This window comes from Miniopterus schreibersii, assembly GCF_964146895.1.
Source record: "Miniopterus schreibersii genome assembly, chromosome: 4".
Classification (NCBI taxonomy): domain Eukaryota; kingdom Metazoa; phylum Chordata; class Mammalia; order Chiroptera; family Miniopteridae; genus Miniopterus; species Miniopterus schreibersii.
Genome location: NC_138105.1, coordinates 21,770,491 through 21,789,452, shown reverse-complemented (window position 1 = coordinate 21,789,452; position 18,962 = coordinate 21,770,491). Strand labels below are relative to the sequence as shown.

At 43.8% G+C, this 18,962-nt stretch overlaps 1 protein-coding gene across 1 annotated transcript in view; it reads right to left on the bottom strand.

Annotated features, from left to right (window-relative positions):
* Positions 1–18,962, bottom strand: part of TRPC7 (transient receptor potential cation channel subfamily C member 7) — a 120,991-nt gene that overhangs the window by 5,274 nt on the left and 96,755 nt on the right. Inside the window, exons 8-10 of the mRNA XM_081136069.1 lie at positions 9,694–9,889; positions 3,952–4,173; positions 3,235–3,315 (exon numbers count right to left, since the gene is read on the bottom strand). Coding sequence (XP_080992195.1) covers positions 3,235–3,315; positions 3,952–4,173; positions 9,694–9,889 — 499 coding nt within the window. The remainder of the gene's footprint in view (positions 1–3,234; positions 3,316–3,951; positions 4,174–9,693; positions 9,890–18,962) is intronic.

The following is an 18,962-nucleotide window of genomic DNA, read 5'->3' as shown; positions in this document are numbered from 1 at the left end:
ATCCTGGGACAGTCAGCTGGTATACTGGGTTCATCAGACACCATAATAAAAGAAACCAGCGTTGGTAAGTTGTCTCCTCTGTTTGCTTTGATCTCTACAGAAAAGGCCATCTAGAATGTGAAAAGGACTCCCCACCAGGTTATGGGGAAGGGATTGTGTCATCAAGGTTCGGCTTATTTGAATGATGGACTGTGCCTGGATTCTCTGGTTCATTTGGGATATGGCTTGTTTGCTATGCCCATGAAGGAAGTGTACTTCTCAGAGAGTTTGTATGTGGGGTCAGTACACAAGAAATTGACACACTGGACCTTGAACAGGTCATAGGGGAGCTTTGATAGAAGGCACACTACAGCCACCTCGCTGGTATTGTGGTTTTGTTCCACTGTTGAGTCTCAGAACCCAGATTGGAAAAAATCATTGCAAAAACAAGGAACCAACTTTGTGAAAAATAACAATTCAGACCTCTGGAAGCCTAAGAAAGCAAAGCACAGAGAGCCTCAAGTCTAAAGGAAATGCCTTCCCTTACAGTGGAGAGCATCCCCAAAATGAAGGACTGACAGCTTAAAATAAATGCCTGAAGCACTAAGGTTGAATAGTCAAGCAGATCTGCTGAAGAGACACAAAGGAAACAAGCTTAAAAACCACTCATGGATGAACAAAGGGTTTTTTCTTACTGGGAATGTTACAGAATTTCTCAGAGGCTGATGACATTTGTGCTCAGTGAGATGGCAGCTCTGGATAGTAGGACAGAAGGAGGAGATTGGATGACTCCTGATCTCTGCACATTGGAAGTTGCTTTGGGAAGAAAGCGCAGCTCGGAAGCCACCAGTGGGCCCAAGAAAAAGAGATGAGGCCTGGTAATTCCTTGCCTGAGTCCTTCACTCTGCTTCCCGATTACTGTTGCTACCTGTTGATAGCAAAGTGCCTTCCCTGCTCTTTGCCTTCTCCCCTCAGGCTGAAAAGGCTCAGCTGGATCTCTTCCTAGTGACTGTCCATACAGGCAGGGCAAATTCCCGGGAAGGCTTTGGTACAACATTGTGAAGATGAATGGTGGGCCAGTGCCTGGCAGTGTGTGTGGTGAAAGATGGTTCCCTTCTGCGACAATCTCAGTTCAACCAGCTGTGTGACCTTTGCCACTGAGCATCAGTTGTCTCATCTGTTAACGGGATCAAAGATACTGCCCCTGTCACAGGAATGTGGTAAGGTCACACCAATGTTAGTATCTAGTCTGCTCCCAGCTGTCCTTTCATGTCTTCTCAAGGTTTACTCTTGTCTAAGCAGACTTTGTGAGCAGGGCTGAGCAAAGTGCAGATGTACAAATGCAAGGTGCTCTTTGCTCCTGTTTACTGTCCTCTGACCAAATGCAGGGTGCCTCTGCTCCTATTACTATCCTCTGATGCCTTTGGTTCAGTTTTCCTTCCTTCCCTTTCTGTGACAATTGTTTGAATAAGTAGTCCCAGGCTTTTCATGGTGGATTTACAGAACACGGTGAGCAGCTTTCCAAGGTTATCAGTAGCTGCAAATTGACCAGTTTCTGTAATCACAGTAGGAAGCTCTCTGGAAGATGGAAGGCTGGCAGAACTCAGTCAGAGGTGATGGAGGACAGAAATGGGAGAGTCCTGAGACTGCCTTTGAAAATGGTCTCACTTAACAAAGGGTTCGTCTGGGGTACAAGACATTGACCACATAATGAGTCTTCCTGTATCTCAGCAATTGACTCTGCTCAAAACCTAGGAGAGATTTGGCCCTAACCCCAGGGTTGTCTATCTTTTCAGTGACACAGATAATCTAAACTTCTCTCTGAGAAACTGAGAAAGAAAAATCCTTCCACTGACCAAAGGACTTGTCCTGTAAAATAACTCAAAGCAGATCAAACTGGGCAGGCCCAATTTTGTGTGTGATTACAAGATTTGCCCATTGCCAATTTTTATCCCGTATTATCTGATAATACTAGGGGTACTTTGAGGGATGAGCCGTTTCTAAGTTGTACTTAAATTCTCCTAACCGCACAGCTAACTTCTGAAATAAAGACGGAGATTCCATTAGGGAATCGTGTCTGGAAGATGCTACATTTATAATTGCTCCTTCTGGGATGGTAGCACTAGGGACACAGCACCTGGGCCCAGAGGAATGCTCAGAACAGCTTCAAATTCACATCTGATAAGAAATGATCAGCATGGATCAAACCCATGATTATAGGGAAGGAAGAGTCAGGAAAAGAATGGCTGCACTTTTATAATCAGTAACCTGTAGTTACCATTTATCACTGGCGCATGGGCTGATTCAAACTGACACAGAGATTTGACATTAATTTTCAAAAGCAATGTAAGGATTGCAAGCACAAAAGGTCGTCTTCTAGTTTTTATAATAGACTTCCAGGCTGGCAGTGCTCAGAAGACAGCAATAGCCACCTGGTTGCTAAAACAATACTTGGGAATCAGGCTGCTTTTCACCCATAGGCTCTATATCCAGAATGTCTGCTTTTCTCCATCACCCTACTCACACCCCAATCCAGGCTGCCATTCCCTTCACGACTATCACATTCTTCTCACTGGCCTCCCTGCTTCCTCTCTGATTCCACCATTCTCCTCTCATTATAGTAGTTAGGCAGTCCTCTTAAAGCATAAATAAAATTTTATCTTCTCCCTCCCCCAAGTTTTGCTCCTTCAACTGCCTTGGTGGTCACGTAGAGTAAAATCCATACCCTGACCTTGGTCCGGCTGCCTGCTTTCTCCTCTGACTTTATCGCCCTCCGCTCCCTACTGCTGGCTGGGCTCCACCTGCTCTGGACCTATGGGATTTCTCCCCTCCAGCTCTTGCTGATGCTTTTCCTCTGCCTGGAAGGCCCCACATGCTGCCTCCTTAGCCACAAGGTCTTAGCTTACTGCCCTCTCCTTGAACGGGCCTCCTCTAGTAACCATATCTAAGCAGGGTCTACCTCTTTTCTCCCATCTTTGTACCCTATTGTTTTCTTCTTGGCACTTTTATCAGTTTGAATGTATCTGTTTACTTGTTCATTGTCTCCCTCACTGGACTGAAGTGCCACTGAGATAGGAACCATGTCTTTACCCTCATTAGCTAGCACAGTGCCTGGCATATGGTAGGCACTCAGTAAATATTTGGGGAATAAAGGAAGGACTGAAGCGGTGTTCTGAGGGGATGACACAGCCATATGACTGAATCCATGTTTTAATGGAGTCCACTTCTGCCCATGCCTGAGAAAAGGGTGGTTACCTGGTATCTGGTGGGTTTGCTGAAAGTGTTATTTACTGTCAGGTTCTCAGAATTCCTCATGCCAGCCTGGTAGCGAGTCTTCTGGAAAAAAAATACATATATAATACATGATGCATACATACCTGGTAGGATTGAATAACATCTACATGAGGAGCGGTCCCTAAAAAGAGAGGAACCTTGGGAGGTTGACATACCCACTGCTGATTGGCTTCCTAGGACACTGTTCCTGGGGAGTTTAGTTCTGTAGGATGTCAACAGGTTTCAGAATACTGTTTGGTCAACTCTGGAAAGCACTGAGTTAAAGTTATATGGGTGTCTGTCCTCCAGGACTCCTCAGAGGTTTTAATGTGCTAATAAATATTGAGAATCCTCAGGAAGAGGAGATAATGGGCAGGGAAACTTCCTACCCAGAGAGCATTCTCTAGTTACACTCTAGGAAGAGCTGTTACACTTCCGAGTCTACTAAGGCGTTTCCCTATACTGGGGTCAAGGCTGAGTCCCCAGCAATGCACCTGTCCGTGGAGCTGGAGGGAGCAGGTAGCCACCACCACCTCTGCTGATGCTGCAGCTTAGCTGATGGGCCCAGGATTTTGAAAAGCATCAGCCCCTCTCAGTGCCTGGCTCCCCTTGTATGGGGCCCCATCTGAATCAAACGCACATAACTTCCCCCTCCGCCTTTTGCTGCCTTCTTAGCCCCATAAACTCCATGCTACCTACCCTGAATTTGGAATTTAGCATGCCCATTTCAAGGTCATTTTCACAGCTTTTGGCCTTAGATTTACAGAGTTTGATGAGGCACATCTTGATTCTCATTATGAGATAATAAAATGACTTAGGACTTGGCACTAGATTAAAAGGAGCAGGTAGAGTTCTTCCTTCATCAAAATAAGACAACCAGAGCTTCGCTCGGGCAAATTTCCACTCCACGTCTGCATCCTCCTGTGGACAAGGGAAACAACAAAACACCATCAAAGGCCACGATTTAACAACTGAGCTCAATCGGGTGGGGGCGGCGTGCAACCTCCAGATTCTGAAAGCAGATTTCTAAACAGGACTCCAGTACAAGTGTGGATCTTCACTACGGAGGCACACTGGGGAGTTTGCTCTTTCTAAAACCCTATGCAATTATTCATTCCAAAAGATCTGCACTTAACTTCTTGGATTCACCACTGAAAACCTCAAGTCAGTTCCTCCTTATTCTCCACTGGGTATTTTTATCAACATTTTCCACTTGCCCCTAACCAGAGAATGTTTCTCCTGGCCCCTTAATCCAGTCATCCATGAACATTCACATCTCTGCTCACTGAATCACCAACACCATGGCAACAACATATTACTTTTTTAGACCAGTACTGCCTCATGGAAATATGTGAGCCACAAAGGTGGACCACACAGGTAAACTCACTTTATAGTTGCCACATTATAAAAAGTATAATGGAACAGGTGAAATTTATTTCAGTGATATATTTAATCCAGTGGACCCAAAATGTTATTTCAACATGTAATCATTATAAAAATTATTCATGAGCTAGCTCACATTTTCTCATACTGAGTCTTAGAAATACGTGTGGTATTATTTGTACTTAGGGCCCATTTCATCTTGAACTAGCCACTAGGTGCTCACTAGGTACATGTGGTAAGTGGCTACCATATTGGACACCACAGCGTAATTCTTTTTTTGTTTTTTAAAGGTTTTATTGATTGATTGATTTCAGAGAGAGGAAGGGAGAGGGAGAGAGAGAGATAGAAACATCAGTGATGAGAGATGGTCGTTGATTGGCTGCCTCCTATATGTGCCCCTGCTGGGGATTGAATCTGCCACCCGGACATGTGCCCTGACCAGGAATTGAACCTTGATCTCCAGGGTCAACCACTGAGTTATGCTGACTGGGCCGTAATTTTTATTTGAGTATTTTCTATTGGTTAGAGTGCTGCCCGGGAAGGTGCTAAGAAATTCTGCATGTGTAATTCAAGGGGAACAAACCTGACTATGATTAGTCAGGCCATAGTAACTATGACTTAGTAGTAATTACTTCAGTCATAGTTGTTACTATAGTAACTATAGTTACTCTTTTCCAAGGTGGTAGTGGTGGATTGTAACCCCAGATCTGTTGCGTCTGACTTGGTGTCAGTGCCAGAATGCTGACTGGGCCTCCTGGGAGGGAGCAGCCGTGTTTGTTCTGTAGGCCAGCTCCTTAGGCCTCTGTCCTAGGAGGGCTGTTTGAGGCCAGGACAGAGGCGTGTGATCAGACAGACCTGAGCTCACAACCCCTTACTAGCTGTGTGACTTTAGGCAGGGGCCCTGGGCTCCTCATCTCTTCAAGGAAATGATGCTGCCTCTCTCACATAGCCCTGAGATTGGCATTGAGTATGTGCTCTATTAGTGGTGGGTTTCTCTCCCTACAGGCATTGGCTACACTGAAGCACCTGTGTGAGGCTGCAGGGATGTGACATGAGATACAATGTCATCACCAGCAGGCTTGGCTATTTTGTTTGTTTTTGATGAGATCCCATTGGCACCTGGCCTGGTTTATGGGACATCCTATATGGGTCTTTTAGACTGGAAGCTTTGTGAGCGCAGGGGGTTGCTCTTTATATAACAAAGAGGTATGACTGGGACACCTGACCTGAGAGGAATGGCGATACAGTGGTGAGAACATGGGCTCTGGAGCCTGCCTGGCTCTGTTCCTTACTAGCTGTGTAATAGTGGCAGGTGATTTAGCTGCTCTGGGCCTCAGTTTCCTCATCTGTAAAATGAGGATAATAATACCTACCTCATAGGTTGTGAGAATTAAAGGCGTTAATGCCTGAAAAACGGTCAGACTCTTGGTAAACCCTCAGTAAATACTCTTTTTATCTCCAAAGCTTAACACAGTGCCTAGTGTTCAACCTTTAGTCATTCAGTAAACATTTATAGAGCACCTACTATGTGACTGGCATATGCTAGGTAGGCACTGGGAGTGACAATCCATGGCCTTGTGGAACATACAGTCTGGCCAATGACATGAGTATGTTAGACAACACATCAGCTAGACTTTTACCTAGTGTTGTGCTAAGAGCTGTGGGAGGCTCTGGGTGTTCAGGCCTATGGCCTGGCCATGGGGATCAGGAAGGCTGCTCTGGTGGCTGGTATTTGAGCTGAGACCCAAGGGATGAGTAGTTCTCAACAGGGTCAAATGTGGGTGGGCTGGCAGGTGGAGAAAAGTGGGAGTTAATTAGTGGAATAGGCAGTGAGAAGTGTAAACAACTTGAGAAAGTTGGCTATAAAGAGCAGGAGAGGAAGAGATTGAGAGCTGGAAAGTGAGATTGAGGGAGGAATTTTTGTAGTTACTTTTTAAGATTCAGAGACTTATTTAAATGCTGACTAGATGGAAAAGGTGAGGGTGATGATGCAGGTGGAGTTGGGATAATGGTGGCTCCTGAGGAGGCAAGGCCAGGGAGCCAGGACATGTGGGCAGGGCGCTGGGATGGAAAAGGAGGGCAGGTGGGGCATGGCAGGTGCAGAGGCAGGCGGGTGTGTGGATTTGGACAGTAGGTACTCAAGATCTATTAACTGATGCCTGGCCAGTGTGGCTTAGTGGTTGAGCATCTATCTATGAACAAGGAGGTCATGGTTTGATTTCTGGTCAGGGCACGTGCCTGGGTTGTGGGCTCAATCCCCTGTAGGGGGTGTGCAGGAGCCAGCTGATCAATGATGCTCTCATCATTGATGTTTCTGTCTCCCTCTCCCTTCCTCTCTCTGAAGTCAATCAGAACATATATACACATATATATATGTATATATGTATATTTTTAAAAAAGATTTATTGACCGAATTAGTGTTCTCATGGAAAGCATTAAAAATATGTACTGATCAAAATTCAGTGTGATCATGAGTAGAGGGCACTTTCCAGCGGCCCCATTCCACTTCTCATGGTCCTGCAGAAGCACCTCCAGTCAGGTGGGTGGGGGACAAGTGCTCTCACCTGATGAGGAAATGTCCGGAGCCTGGAGAGGGGAGGTGTAGGCTGCAGTGAGTTCTATCTTCCTCCTGTCACAACACTGTTAGGATAACTTGAGAAGCCATAGGTTTGCCTCAAACTAGTGGGCATCAATAACATGACTTTACATTTCACATTCATTTGGACTAAAGCATGATATGCTTCTTAGGATGGGGCCAAAAATCCCAGGTGAGTGGTACAGAGACCCACAGATTACTAAGCACCATTTGGTTTTTCTTACACATGGGAATCTGAGGCTCAGAAGGGTAGGGAGGACTAGTTAGCAATAGCTCATCCACACAGGTGACCAAATAGGTATAGCACTTCAAAAAAATATGTTTGCGTATCGACAGATTCTGCATTTTCCCGGGGGGGGGGGGCGGTGCAGAGGGAATGAGGGCTTCATGGCCCAACTCACCTCTGCCTTTCACGTCTTGCCTCTTTTCCTTGCATAACCTATCACGTTGTTTCACCTCCTCTGCCTTGGCACATGTTGTTCCTACTATTTAGCGTACTCTTCTTTTTGGAGGGTATCATGGACGAAAGTTGTCCTAAAATTTATATGTTGAAGCTCTAACCCTCCATACCTTAGAATGTGACTTGACTTGGAAATAGGGCCTTCAAAGAGGTAATTAAGGTTAAATGAAGTTATAAGGATGGGGCCCTAATTCAGTATAACTGGTGTCATTACAAGGAGAGGAAGAGACACCAGGGATGCGTGCACACAGAAGAGCGGCCATGTGAGGACACAATGAGGAGGCGTCCACCTACAAACCAAGGAGAGGCCTCAGGAGAACAACCTTGATCTTGGACTTCCAGCCTCCAGAGCTGTGAGTAAATAACTTCGTTGTTTAAGTCACCCAGTCTGTGGTGTTTTGTTATGGAAGATCTAGCTAACTAATACATGCAGGTCTTTATTTTTTTCTGCGTGAGAAATACACAAGTAACTTTCTTATAAAAGATTTAAGTACAGAGATATAAAAAGCACATGTGAATGTCCCCTTTCAAATGTCTTCTCTCTCCCTTCCTTCCCCAGAGGACACCCCAGGTCAGGGGTGTGATATCTTTTCTCTGTCTTTCTCTACTTTTTCTTTCTGTAGATAAAATTTGCTTATATTCTTCTACAACTTGCATTTTTTCATTTTATCATAGAAATTTTGCTATGTCAGCAAAAGAAAATTTTTCTCATTGTATATACAGTATTATATGCAGTATTCTAAAATCTATACTGTACCAGTTTATTTAAAGATTCTGATATTGAGATATTTCAAAGTTTTTCCTTTAATGAACAACTGTGTAAAATCATATTTCTGCAAAGATCTATTCCTAGAATCGGAGTTATTGCATGAAAGGGTTAGTGCATTTTATTTTAATTTTTAGTTTATTTAACTTTATAATAATAAAACAATAATGTGATTTCTAGAACATAAAAAGGAATAAATAGAAAGGCATTCCAACCACCATGTCCCCCAACCCCACTTCTCAACAGCACCCTGCTGTGCGTTTCTATGTATCCTTTTAGAGGTTTTTTTCTTCTTCAAATGCTTATACAATAAAAAATGAATATGTATTCCTCTCTTTCCCTTTTGTACACAGAGTACACTATGTACATTGTTCTGCAACTTGACCTTTTTTTCATGTAACACTCTACCTTGAAGGTTTCTCCAAATCTGCGTATAGAGAACATCTTCATCCCTTTTTAAAGCTGCACAGTATCCCACTGTTGAGATGCATCATAATCTATTTACTCAGATTCCTGTTAATGCTCATTTAGTTTCTTTTTAATTTCTAGGTTTCAGTCAGTAGCTTATGGTTTGTGCATTTTAGATTTTGATAAATTCCTCCTGTTACACTCTCTTGATTCCCTTATGTGTTTGGCAGAATTGGATTAGTCTCTGAATGGCTTTCAGGCATCACCTCTGCAGGCTTCCTCCCCCCATGGCCTCTCACAGTCTCTGCTTTGCACCTTCTGCACCTGGTAGGACTGCTTCGGGTGTGCTGGTCCAGGGCACTGCAGTTTTTGATGGACATGTCTGTTTTCTCACTGGACTGAGTTCTTCGAGGGCAGGGACTATGTCTTAGTCATTTCTGTATTGTCATGCCTACCACAGGCTTGGCATACAGTAGGTACTTAATAAATACATGTGAGAGGTAGAAGGGAATGCAGGCTGAAAGATAGTTATTTTGATTTGCTTTGGGTCAGCTGCATGCTGTCCTTTGGGGACACATGTAAAAGAGGAAAGAGTCATGACCCCGAGTCTTTCTGCCCTTGTTAGGCCATTTTATGTATGGTGCCTGCTGTGCCTTGCAGCAGGTGACAGAAGTGCTTCTTGGAGTAATCCAGGAAGAATGCCTGTTGCTTGCTGTTCTGGCTTCACATTTAATAACACATGGGCTTCTAAAGTCATTACCTTCATTGCTGAAAACAGCAATGTAAATGAAAACAAGGAAGAGAGGATTTTCAATTAACTGGTCTTACCTCAATTTCCTGATATGAGTTGTTGATCATGGCTATTAGCATATTGAGCAGCACTACTACCATGGTGACGTTATAAACGCCATAGAGAACATAGCCGATGTTCTCGATGAATTTGTGGTCATATTTCAGCACCACCGAGATCACTTCAGACAAGCCAAAAATGGACCAAAATAAGGTTTTAAAACTTTCTTCAACCCTGCAAGGAAACAGCAGTCATTTCAGGCAGTTTGTACCAGCTAACACTTTTCACACGAAAGTTGCCATTACCCAGACTTTAATAGTTACCCCTGAGTGGGGCTGGGGCTGGCTGGTGGTGCCTGTATTCTGAAAGAATGAGACATTCAGATTTCTAAGAAGACTTGGAAGAGTATTATAAAGGGCAGGCTCTTTCTTTTAATTCAGTCCATTTATTGGGACTACTGGCTCCAGTATCATTTTTATCTTGTAATTAAACATTGAAAATTGAACACTAGGGCAAATGTTTGTTCTTATACGTATTAGGCTTCTCAGAAGGCTTTAATAGTTTAAGCCTCTTCTCAGACTACCCAGTCCCACATGAAAGGAAGGAATGGTGCCTGCTGATGGCGCTGGCATGACTGGTGACTGGGACTTGCAGGGCACTTGACACAGAGCAGCTCACTTAAGCCTAATAACCACCTCTGTGGTGGGCTCCCTTGTTACCTCCATTTTACAGATGGAGCCACTGATGCTCAGAGCCTTCCTTATGTGCCTTTCCCAGTAGCACTCAGCTGGAAAGTGAGGTGCAAATCCAGGCGTGTCTTAGTTTAAAAGAGTGTATACTTCAAACCGCTATCCTTTCCTACCCCCTGGCCCGGGGGATTGAGGCCAGCCATATATATCAAGTCCTCCAAACAGGTTGAATGATCAGGAATGAGAGTGGGGAATTTAGTGTGTCCGTATTGTTGCAGTTTGCGAGGTCAATACCCAATATCATCCTGCAGCTCACTCTAGGTGGTTACTGCATGTGCTTTGAGGGAAGTTTGGGGAAGACCTGGCTTTTAGGACACTACTATTTGATGCTCCTGAGACTTTGGAGTTACCAAAATATACTGATTTTAAGAATAATATTCAAGCACATTTCACACTCTGTACTTTGTGGCTGTATCAGGTTATGACATAGAACCTAATCAGAAAGCTGGATTTGGGTTGGTTGGGTGATTTAGAACATGCATGTGTATCTGATAATACTGAATGGCTGAGCAGTTCTTTTAGTTTGCATCCAGATTTCTGGTACCATTTATGAGAAAGCACTTTACTTTTTTCTCTTTAACATTTCAGATTTTCAACACTCACCCACAAATGGCCAGAATTAGCTAGATTTTTAAAAAATCAGCATTTCTTAAGGATTGGTATTCATTTGACAAGATGTACAAAAATACCAGTACTTGTCATGTTGGCTAAAAATTTCACTCTGACTCACATGAATTTTCAGCTCTCCTGTATGTGAGTGTGTGTGGGCGTATGTGTACATGTATGTGTGTGTCTAGCCAGCTGTTTGGTACTATGCACCACTGTTTGAAAACTAAAAATTGAAGTGGGTTTTTGTAGTCATTATTTGTTTTTGTTTTCTTTTTAAACTATGAGTTTGGAAAATTTAATTCATTTTAGTTTTAGCAAGAAGGAGTTTTGTTGGGGATTTGGAAGTAACTACTGGGTAACAAGCCATTATTTTAGAGCTCTAGCTCCTGATGCTATTTTGAGAAAGAGGGAAAGCTGTTTTCTCATGTGAGATGCAGCTTCCATTTGTGTAAAAAAGATGCTGTTCCACGTGGGGCATGGCTCACTGCAGGTATTGTCTCCATTTAGGAGTACTCTTTCGGTTATCACCCTAGTGGAAAGGAACAGTGGCAGGGAGAACCCAAAACCAAACCCCAGACAGCAGGACGTGACCTCTCTGATAGTTGTTCCTTTCCTAGTGGATCAGGTGAAACCTGGAGGACACTCTGTCCAAAGGAGGGCTGGGCAAACAGGTACTGGTTTAGGATTATGCACTACCATGAACAGCCTAAGAAATGGATAATAAATGTTACTGAGAGACATTTTACAGAAATTCATCTTCCCTTTCTTACGTTGGAAAACCCCACAAACCTTTGGCTGACACAGTGAAGCAAGCAATTATAGAACACATCCAAGGAAGGCCTTCTGAATTCTGATTAGGGAAACTGCCCTAGATTCAGCTTGTATTTTTTCTCACTTGCTTCTTGCTATGACTATTGCCACTAAGCTCTGGTTTATCCTTGGTGCCTTCTATGTCAATAATCTGAAGGAGGCAGAGCTGGTCCATTAGCCATATATGTTCCAGTAAAAGAATATTTACAGATCTCTAAACCTAGGCCTGTACTTCTCCTTCACCACACCCACCCTCCACCCCCTCCACTGAGGCTTGGAATGATGAGCTGTTCAGTTGTTGTCTGGCTTCTAGTTAATCATCAAACATGTTTTGTTTGTATTCTATAGCTTAAGGATTAGCCTCTGGACTTGAATTTGGCCATGACTTCTAGGAGAATCTAATTATAAGAGGCCTAGGCACACTGGGATTGCCAGAGTGAGGGGGATTCCCTCCAGAGCTATAATCCTTGGCATCTGACCTGGCAGGAAGGGGTTTTACCCAAACTATGTGTTTTTAACAAGCTTCTCTATAGCCCTTGCTTCCTTTTATTATGGGACAAAGTGAGTTGCAGTAAAAAAGACCTTTACAAAAAAGCAGAGTCCACTGGTTTGAATCATCCAAAATGGCCAGATTCACCATTGTCATCTCTTGGGTCTTTTGTTAGTACCCACACCTCCTTGAACATTCAGTGGACTAACGAGATAGACTAGTGTTGTTGTTATTGTTATTTCTCAGAGGGGTCCTTATGGGATGAGTTATGCCTAATTAGCTGGGCTAAGTGGTGAGCAATTAAGTATTTTATCCATAGCTTAAACCATATAACTAAATAAATTCTGAATAGAATTGAAGAGTTCAATGTTTAAAAATTATGTGAACAAAATAAAACATTGATATTTATATAATCTTGGTCTGGGAGAGGTTTCAGAAACTACAAAGGGAAAGAATTGCTCTAATCAAACTTGTATACATAAAAAACATAAAAATATAAGGTAAAAAGACTAAGAGAGGAAAGAATTTGTATATGCAACAAATACGACGATGGATGATGTCTTTCTTACATAAAGAAATCAATATGAAAATGACAGACATCCTAGTAGAAAGAAAAAGGGGGGAAAAATCCATGAAAACTTGATGTTTTTATGGTGACGAGAGTCCAATAATTAACTTATGCCATGCTTGTGGCATCTTCTGGCTTAGTACATAGCAGGAAACAAATGAAAGTTCTCTTGACTGCCCTGAGAGGGAAAAGGCTTGTGTTAACCTTGGCCTTGGATAGAAGACAGTACATTACTAATCTCAAGAGCTTGGGCACTGGAGCTAATCCCAATGTCTTGGGAGGTTATGATGCTCTCTGAGTCATGTACTAATTGGCACTCACAATTTTCAGGAGCTATGGGACTCAGGGCATGGGGCAGAAGACTAATTATGGCCAAGGTCTGGGACTGTCTTTCACGAAGAAAGTATCTTGCAGTTGACTTCCTTAACATTCACTATGAAGCCATTTGTCTCACAAAAGGCCCCCACTGTCAACTAGCTGGTCTCAAGGCTAAATTTGAGGTTCTATACTGATAAGGAAGGCAGCCACTGGTTTTGCATCTCATCTTCCCATCCACTCTGGCCAGCTACAGAGTTTGCCACAGATTCCTTCAATTGTGTCAGCCATGGGAATCTTCACAGAGATAGCTAGAGGTGGAAGAACAGCAAAGGTGCATGCATGGGTTCAAATCCCAGCTCCAGCATGTAATAACTCTGTGAGCTTGGGCATGTTACAAAACCTGTTTGAGTCTCAGTTTACTCATATACGAAATGGGACAATGGTGTGCTGTTACTAAGTTGCTGTGAAGATTAAATGAACAACCATGTAATGTATATAGTAAGAGCCCAGTAAATGGTAGCTATTATTTTTATTCATTTGTTTATTTGCCAAATATTCACTGACCTCCCAGGCACTGTCCAGGTGATAAGGATACTCTGCTGCTCAGAACATGTTTCTGTCCTTGTGGGGGTCCCAGTTTAAAGCAAGCCCATTAGGGTGAGTGAATGCTATAAGGACGTAGGCAAGGACGCTCCATTTACCTCACCTTACCTCACCTGGGAACACATACAACCCCATCAGCCCCTTAGGTGCTTCCACACAGGACTGAGTGGAGTTAATGAATCAGCTGCCTATTGATTTCTCTAAACAAGCCTCATTCTCCTTCCTATCTGCAAAGAGCACCACAAACCCTTGATTTCATGCAAATCCTCTCTGCTTCCTCCAGCCCTTGCTGTCTTTCAATATTTGACATGTAGTCAATGGCTGCTCTGGCATAAGAAGGGCTCCTAGGGAATAAAAGGGGGAAAGTGCCAGTGAGCAATGTTGAATAGAGTGTGATTCACCCACTTCTTGGTGGGGTGTGTGGGGGGAAGGTTGGGGCTGATTTGTCAAGCAGAAGGCAGGGACATGGTAATCAGTTCTCTACCAGGTCTGTCTCACCTGCATAATGGGACTTTAATAACAGCTTGCTTGACCAGGCAGTTGTGTATGGGGCTCAGAGAACAAACTGATCAACAGGGCAGGGCTTGGGGGCATTATGAAAACTGCTGCTGCTTCAGAATGCCATGACGTCCTTCCCCCAATGTCGTGGCACTCTCTCCCCCTCCCCAAAACAGTTAAGGTCAGTTACCTACCAAAATCTGCATGTAGCAGGGTAAAATTAAGCTGGAGGATCAGCTCCTAAAAGATTGTTTCTCAAGTTCAGGAGACAATAGCAGGCATTGTGCTAGAGGTCTGCTGAAGCAGAAACAGTGCTTACCTGCCACTGAGCTGGGAGATGGAAGAAGGTGCTTGGGATATAGAAAGACTCTGTGAGAGGGCCATACTTTTCTAATGCCCAGACCTGGAGACCGAGAACAGTAGGACGAGGCTTGAGGAAGTGCAGGGGAAGAGAGCCAGATGCCTGAGAAAATCTGAGCCTCACCCCCTGCTAAGCCCTGCTAGCTTGTGTCCTCCGAATCACTTGGTTTATCTGGCTCTAAATGAGCAGCTTTACCAGCGATTTTCAACCTTTCTCATCTCATGGTACACATAAACTAATTACTAAAATTCTGTGGCACACCAAAAAATATATTTTTTGCCGATATGACAAAAAACTAGGTATAATTTTGATTCATTCACACTGGATAGCTATTGTTGTGTTGGCTGTTGTCATTTTTAAAAATTTAACAATCTAAGGCAGGGGTGGGGATCCGTTTGTTTACCAAGGGCCATTCGGATATTTATAACATCATTTGTGGGCCATACAAAATTATCAATTTAAAAATTAGCTATGAAAAAAAGCTCCTAGATTTATTGAATTTTGAGTCCCTCTTGCAGTTGCACTGGCAGGGCAAGACCAAACGTTTCCCATCCCTGATTGAAGGGAAAAGAGGTCAATGCCCCTGACTAAATGGTCAAGTATTGCATGTTTTAAAAATTCTTGTAGTATACTGGTTGAAAATCATTGATTTAGACAGCCCAGAAATAGAGGAATCTGGCCCCAGATTCAGTGTCAAGGAACTCAGATGCACAAAGTCCATACAGCCCAGATTTATTCATACTGAGGACCAAACTCTTCTTCCAGTAGCCTGGTTGCTCCTTGAGGGCAAAGCTGTAGCTGTGCTTTCTTTACCCTTGAAACTCTAAACCTAGTACAGAATTTGGCTCACTGAAGGCTCTGGATAAATTCAGTGTCCGTTGAATGAATGAATGAATCTCTGATGTACATTTTGGCTTCCTGGTACCTGATCCCAATGTCACCTAGCCCAGCTAAGGCTCTGAAGACAGGTAAATCTGGGTTTGACTGTGAGTTTTTGGCTAAATAACTTAGCATCTCTGTGCCTCTTTTTTTCTAGCTGTAAAATGGGAAAACAACAGTCTCTACTTCATAAGGTTGTCATGAGGATTAAAAGGGTTAATAGCACTTTTGTAAAGGGCATAAAATACTGCCTGGCACATAACAAATATGTGATAAATGTTACTAATTTTATTATTGGTATTCATTTTTTTCTTTCTTAATTGCAATTGGCTCCAGGATTAGGGCAAAGGACTCTTCTCAGAATAACCCTTTAAAAATATGAATCAGATCCTGCCCCTCTCCTTTATAGGCTACCACCTGAACCCAGTCACCTAACCCAGGCCTTAAGGCCCTGGGTAATGAGTCCTCCCTCCCTCACCTAGCCCCAGGCCTTCCACCTCTGTGCCTCCCCTGTCCCTCTGCCTGGAATGCCTTCCCCCTTCTCTCCGGGTGGCCACTCATTCTCATCCTTTAGGCTTTCACTGATTATCACATGCTCAGGTGGGCCTTCTCTGATTGCTGTGTCTGATGGAGGCCCTCTCCTAATTACTTTTTGTGCAGCGCTTTTTTCTTTCCTAGATCTCAGCACTAAATCTATTATGATCTTATATGTCCATTTGCTTATTTTTTTTAATTATTATTTTTTGCTTCTTTTCCCTCTTACCACATTCATGGAGGAATGCGACCTCCATGAGGGCACGGCCTCCTGACTTGATCACCACTCTGCCATCGGTACCCAGAACAGTGCCCAGCTCATAGTAGGGACTCAGTAAACATTTTTTCTCAATGAATGATTGCATTCTCAGAAACTGAGGTATGAAGGAATTTGGTCTTAGCCAGCTTGCTCAGACTCGCCCAAGAGCCGTCTCTTCTGATAGCTCTCTAGAGCTAACCTAGGACAGTCCAGTTTCCTGTCCTCCCTCTGTCACTGAGGAATGGCAGTTTAAACCTTATTTTACATCCTAGAACTGAATTTTAGTGAACAAAAAGGTAGGGATTTCTTCCCTTTAGCATGGCTATGGTCAGTCTGAGTATAAGAAGGAGGATTTGGGAGAAAGCCTGAGAACGTGCTGCGAAGACTCATCCAAAAGGCCACATCTTCAGTGTATCAGCAAGTCCTTTTCCTCAAAACTTTGTGGGCTCTCAGCCTGTTCCAGAAGCTCAAAGGTATCAGGCTTTTAAAACTCATGTCATGAATAAACATGAAGAGAGGGTATAAATAAACATTATAGGATAGTAGAATGCCTGTGGTAACAGGCATAATTATTCTTCTAAAGTGTCTCTCTCGCATTGATGTCCCCCCTCCCCCTCCCTCTCCCTTCTACGCTCCCTAAAAATCAATGGAAAAAATATTCTCGGGTGAGGATTAACAAAAAAATATATAGTAGCACAGGAAAAGATCCATATGTTTATCCCTTATTGGAGAGTTATGCTAAGATAAAAACTAACATTAGCTCCAAGATATATATATTTTTGACAGTAGCTGGAAAGGCTATTTCCAGCTGCTCAGCCTCTTTGAGCCTGACCTGGGGCCCATCATTGACCACTGCTGTCTCCTCCGTCAAATCTTAGACCTCTCTGTGCTGCTTTCTGCACATGAAAATGGGTGTAATAAACTCTCTCATCCCTCCAATGCTTTACTTGAATTTATAAGACGAAAGGCAAGATTATAACTTTCTAATATAATACAGTATGATAACACTTTGTATCAGAGGTGCCAGTATTTCAGCACTGACCCAGGATCCTAGAAGAATGTCTTCCGGAATGTTAACATCGCTGATTCCATTCCAGGTCTCACTGGCAGGCACGTTCAGCATGCTCCACACAAAGAACACAGCAGTAGATCATGGTCCTTTGATGAGAAATGGTGATCTTTCCCTGGTTTCTCTTAATTGGCCTTGGCTTATAGTGTGTCTGTGAGGGCAGACAATGTTCTTGGCCTTGGCTGCCCCAGCAGGACCACCTCTGCAGACAGAGGAGGTGTGGCTCTTTGCTGTCAGGAGACCCCTCTAATTCAAACCTTCCTTTTGGATGTCTCTGGGCCTATATGGCTCACCTGTCTCCCTTTTTCCCTTCCTTGGACCAGAGAAGTCTCAGGCTCCTGTTTTCTCCTTACAAAGCACAATATTTCACTTTTAGTTAAAGAACCTATTTTACCCCTTCAGCAAGTCTCTGCTTGGCCCTTGGTGCTGAGCATGGGGCCCTCCTTCTCAAGGCCCTTCATCCAGTCCCTTAGGACATGGATTGCACCCAAGCTTCTAAGAAGTGGATCCAAGTGTTTACCTTCAGTTCTGTTGGGTATGGGTCCCCGAAAAGGCCAAAGCCCCTGTCCCTTTCCTGCATCACCAGGGACCTTGCCCTCTTCTCCATCATACCTTCCTCGACTCCCTCCCCAAATCCTTCTAGGGTCTTCCCAATGTCAAAACCCCAAGAACATTCTTTTTCTCTCTCACCCCACGTTCAGGCCATTACCACGTCCTTGCCACTCTAACCTCCTCAACATCCCTTCTCCATCTCCCGTTCTCTATCCCACAGCCACTTCCATACTTCAGGCTTGCATCTCTGTCACTCGGCTTCCTGCCACAGCCTCTTAATGGATCGAGCTCAGCATCCTTTGGAGCTGCCTTTCTTTCAAGTTGCTTTTAGGACATTTTCTCATTTGGTAACATGCCCTCATTCCAGTGACTATTTAACATCTGTTTTCCCAACCAGTCTGCAGGTTCCATAAGGGGAGGAACTGTGACTTTTTGCTCACTGTAAAATCCCCAGCACCAAGCTCACACCAAGCAAGGGCTTCCCCTCCCAACCCCTCCAGCCCAGTTGTCCCAGTACTCTCTCAAGGCAGACCTGATCTCACTTCCTGCTTTTCAGAAGGCCTTAGCAGACATGCTAACACCCTATCAGGACTTATAAATAACTTTAGGATTTGGCTCCTGCTGGGGTACCTGATCTGACCTTCTGCCATTTCCCCAAACTCTGGCCTACTCTCCCCCTTTTTTATTTTGCAGAAGTTGATTGTTATATGTACAGTAAGCTCCAAGATAACACTTCATTCTAGCTATAAGTGGCAGCAGATGTTATGGCAGGGAATCCAGATGTTTAGACAGGAATGGAATTAAAGATCACTGTTAGCTCAGGCACAAGGAACAGCTTACTTTTTGGCAGATTTCTTACTTCCACTTGTGGCCGGGGGCCCCTTCCTACTGGCCTTCTCTTTGAGCTCCTCATATTTCTTTTGTTGTTTCTGCTCCAGTGCTTATCTCATCTGTCACCTTGGCTGGCCACTTGGGCTGCTGCTTGCCACTTTTGTGGCCAGACATGGC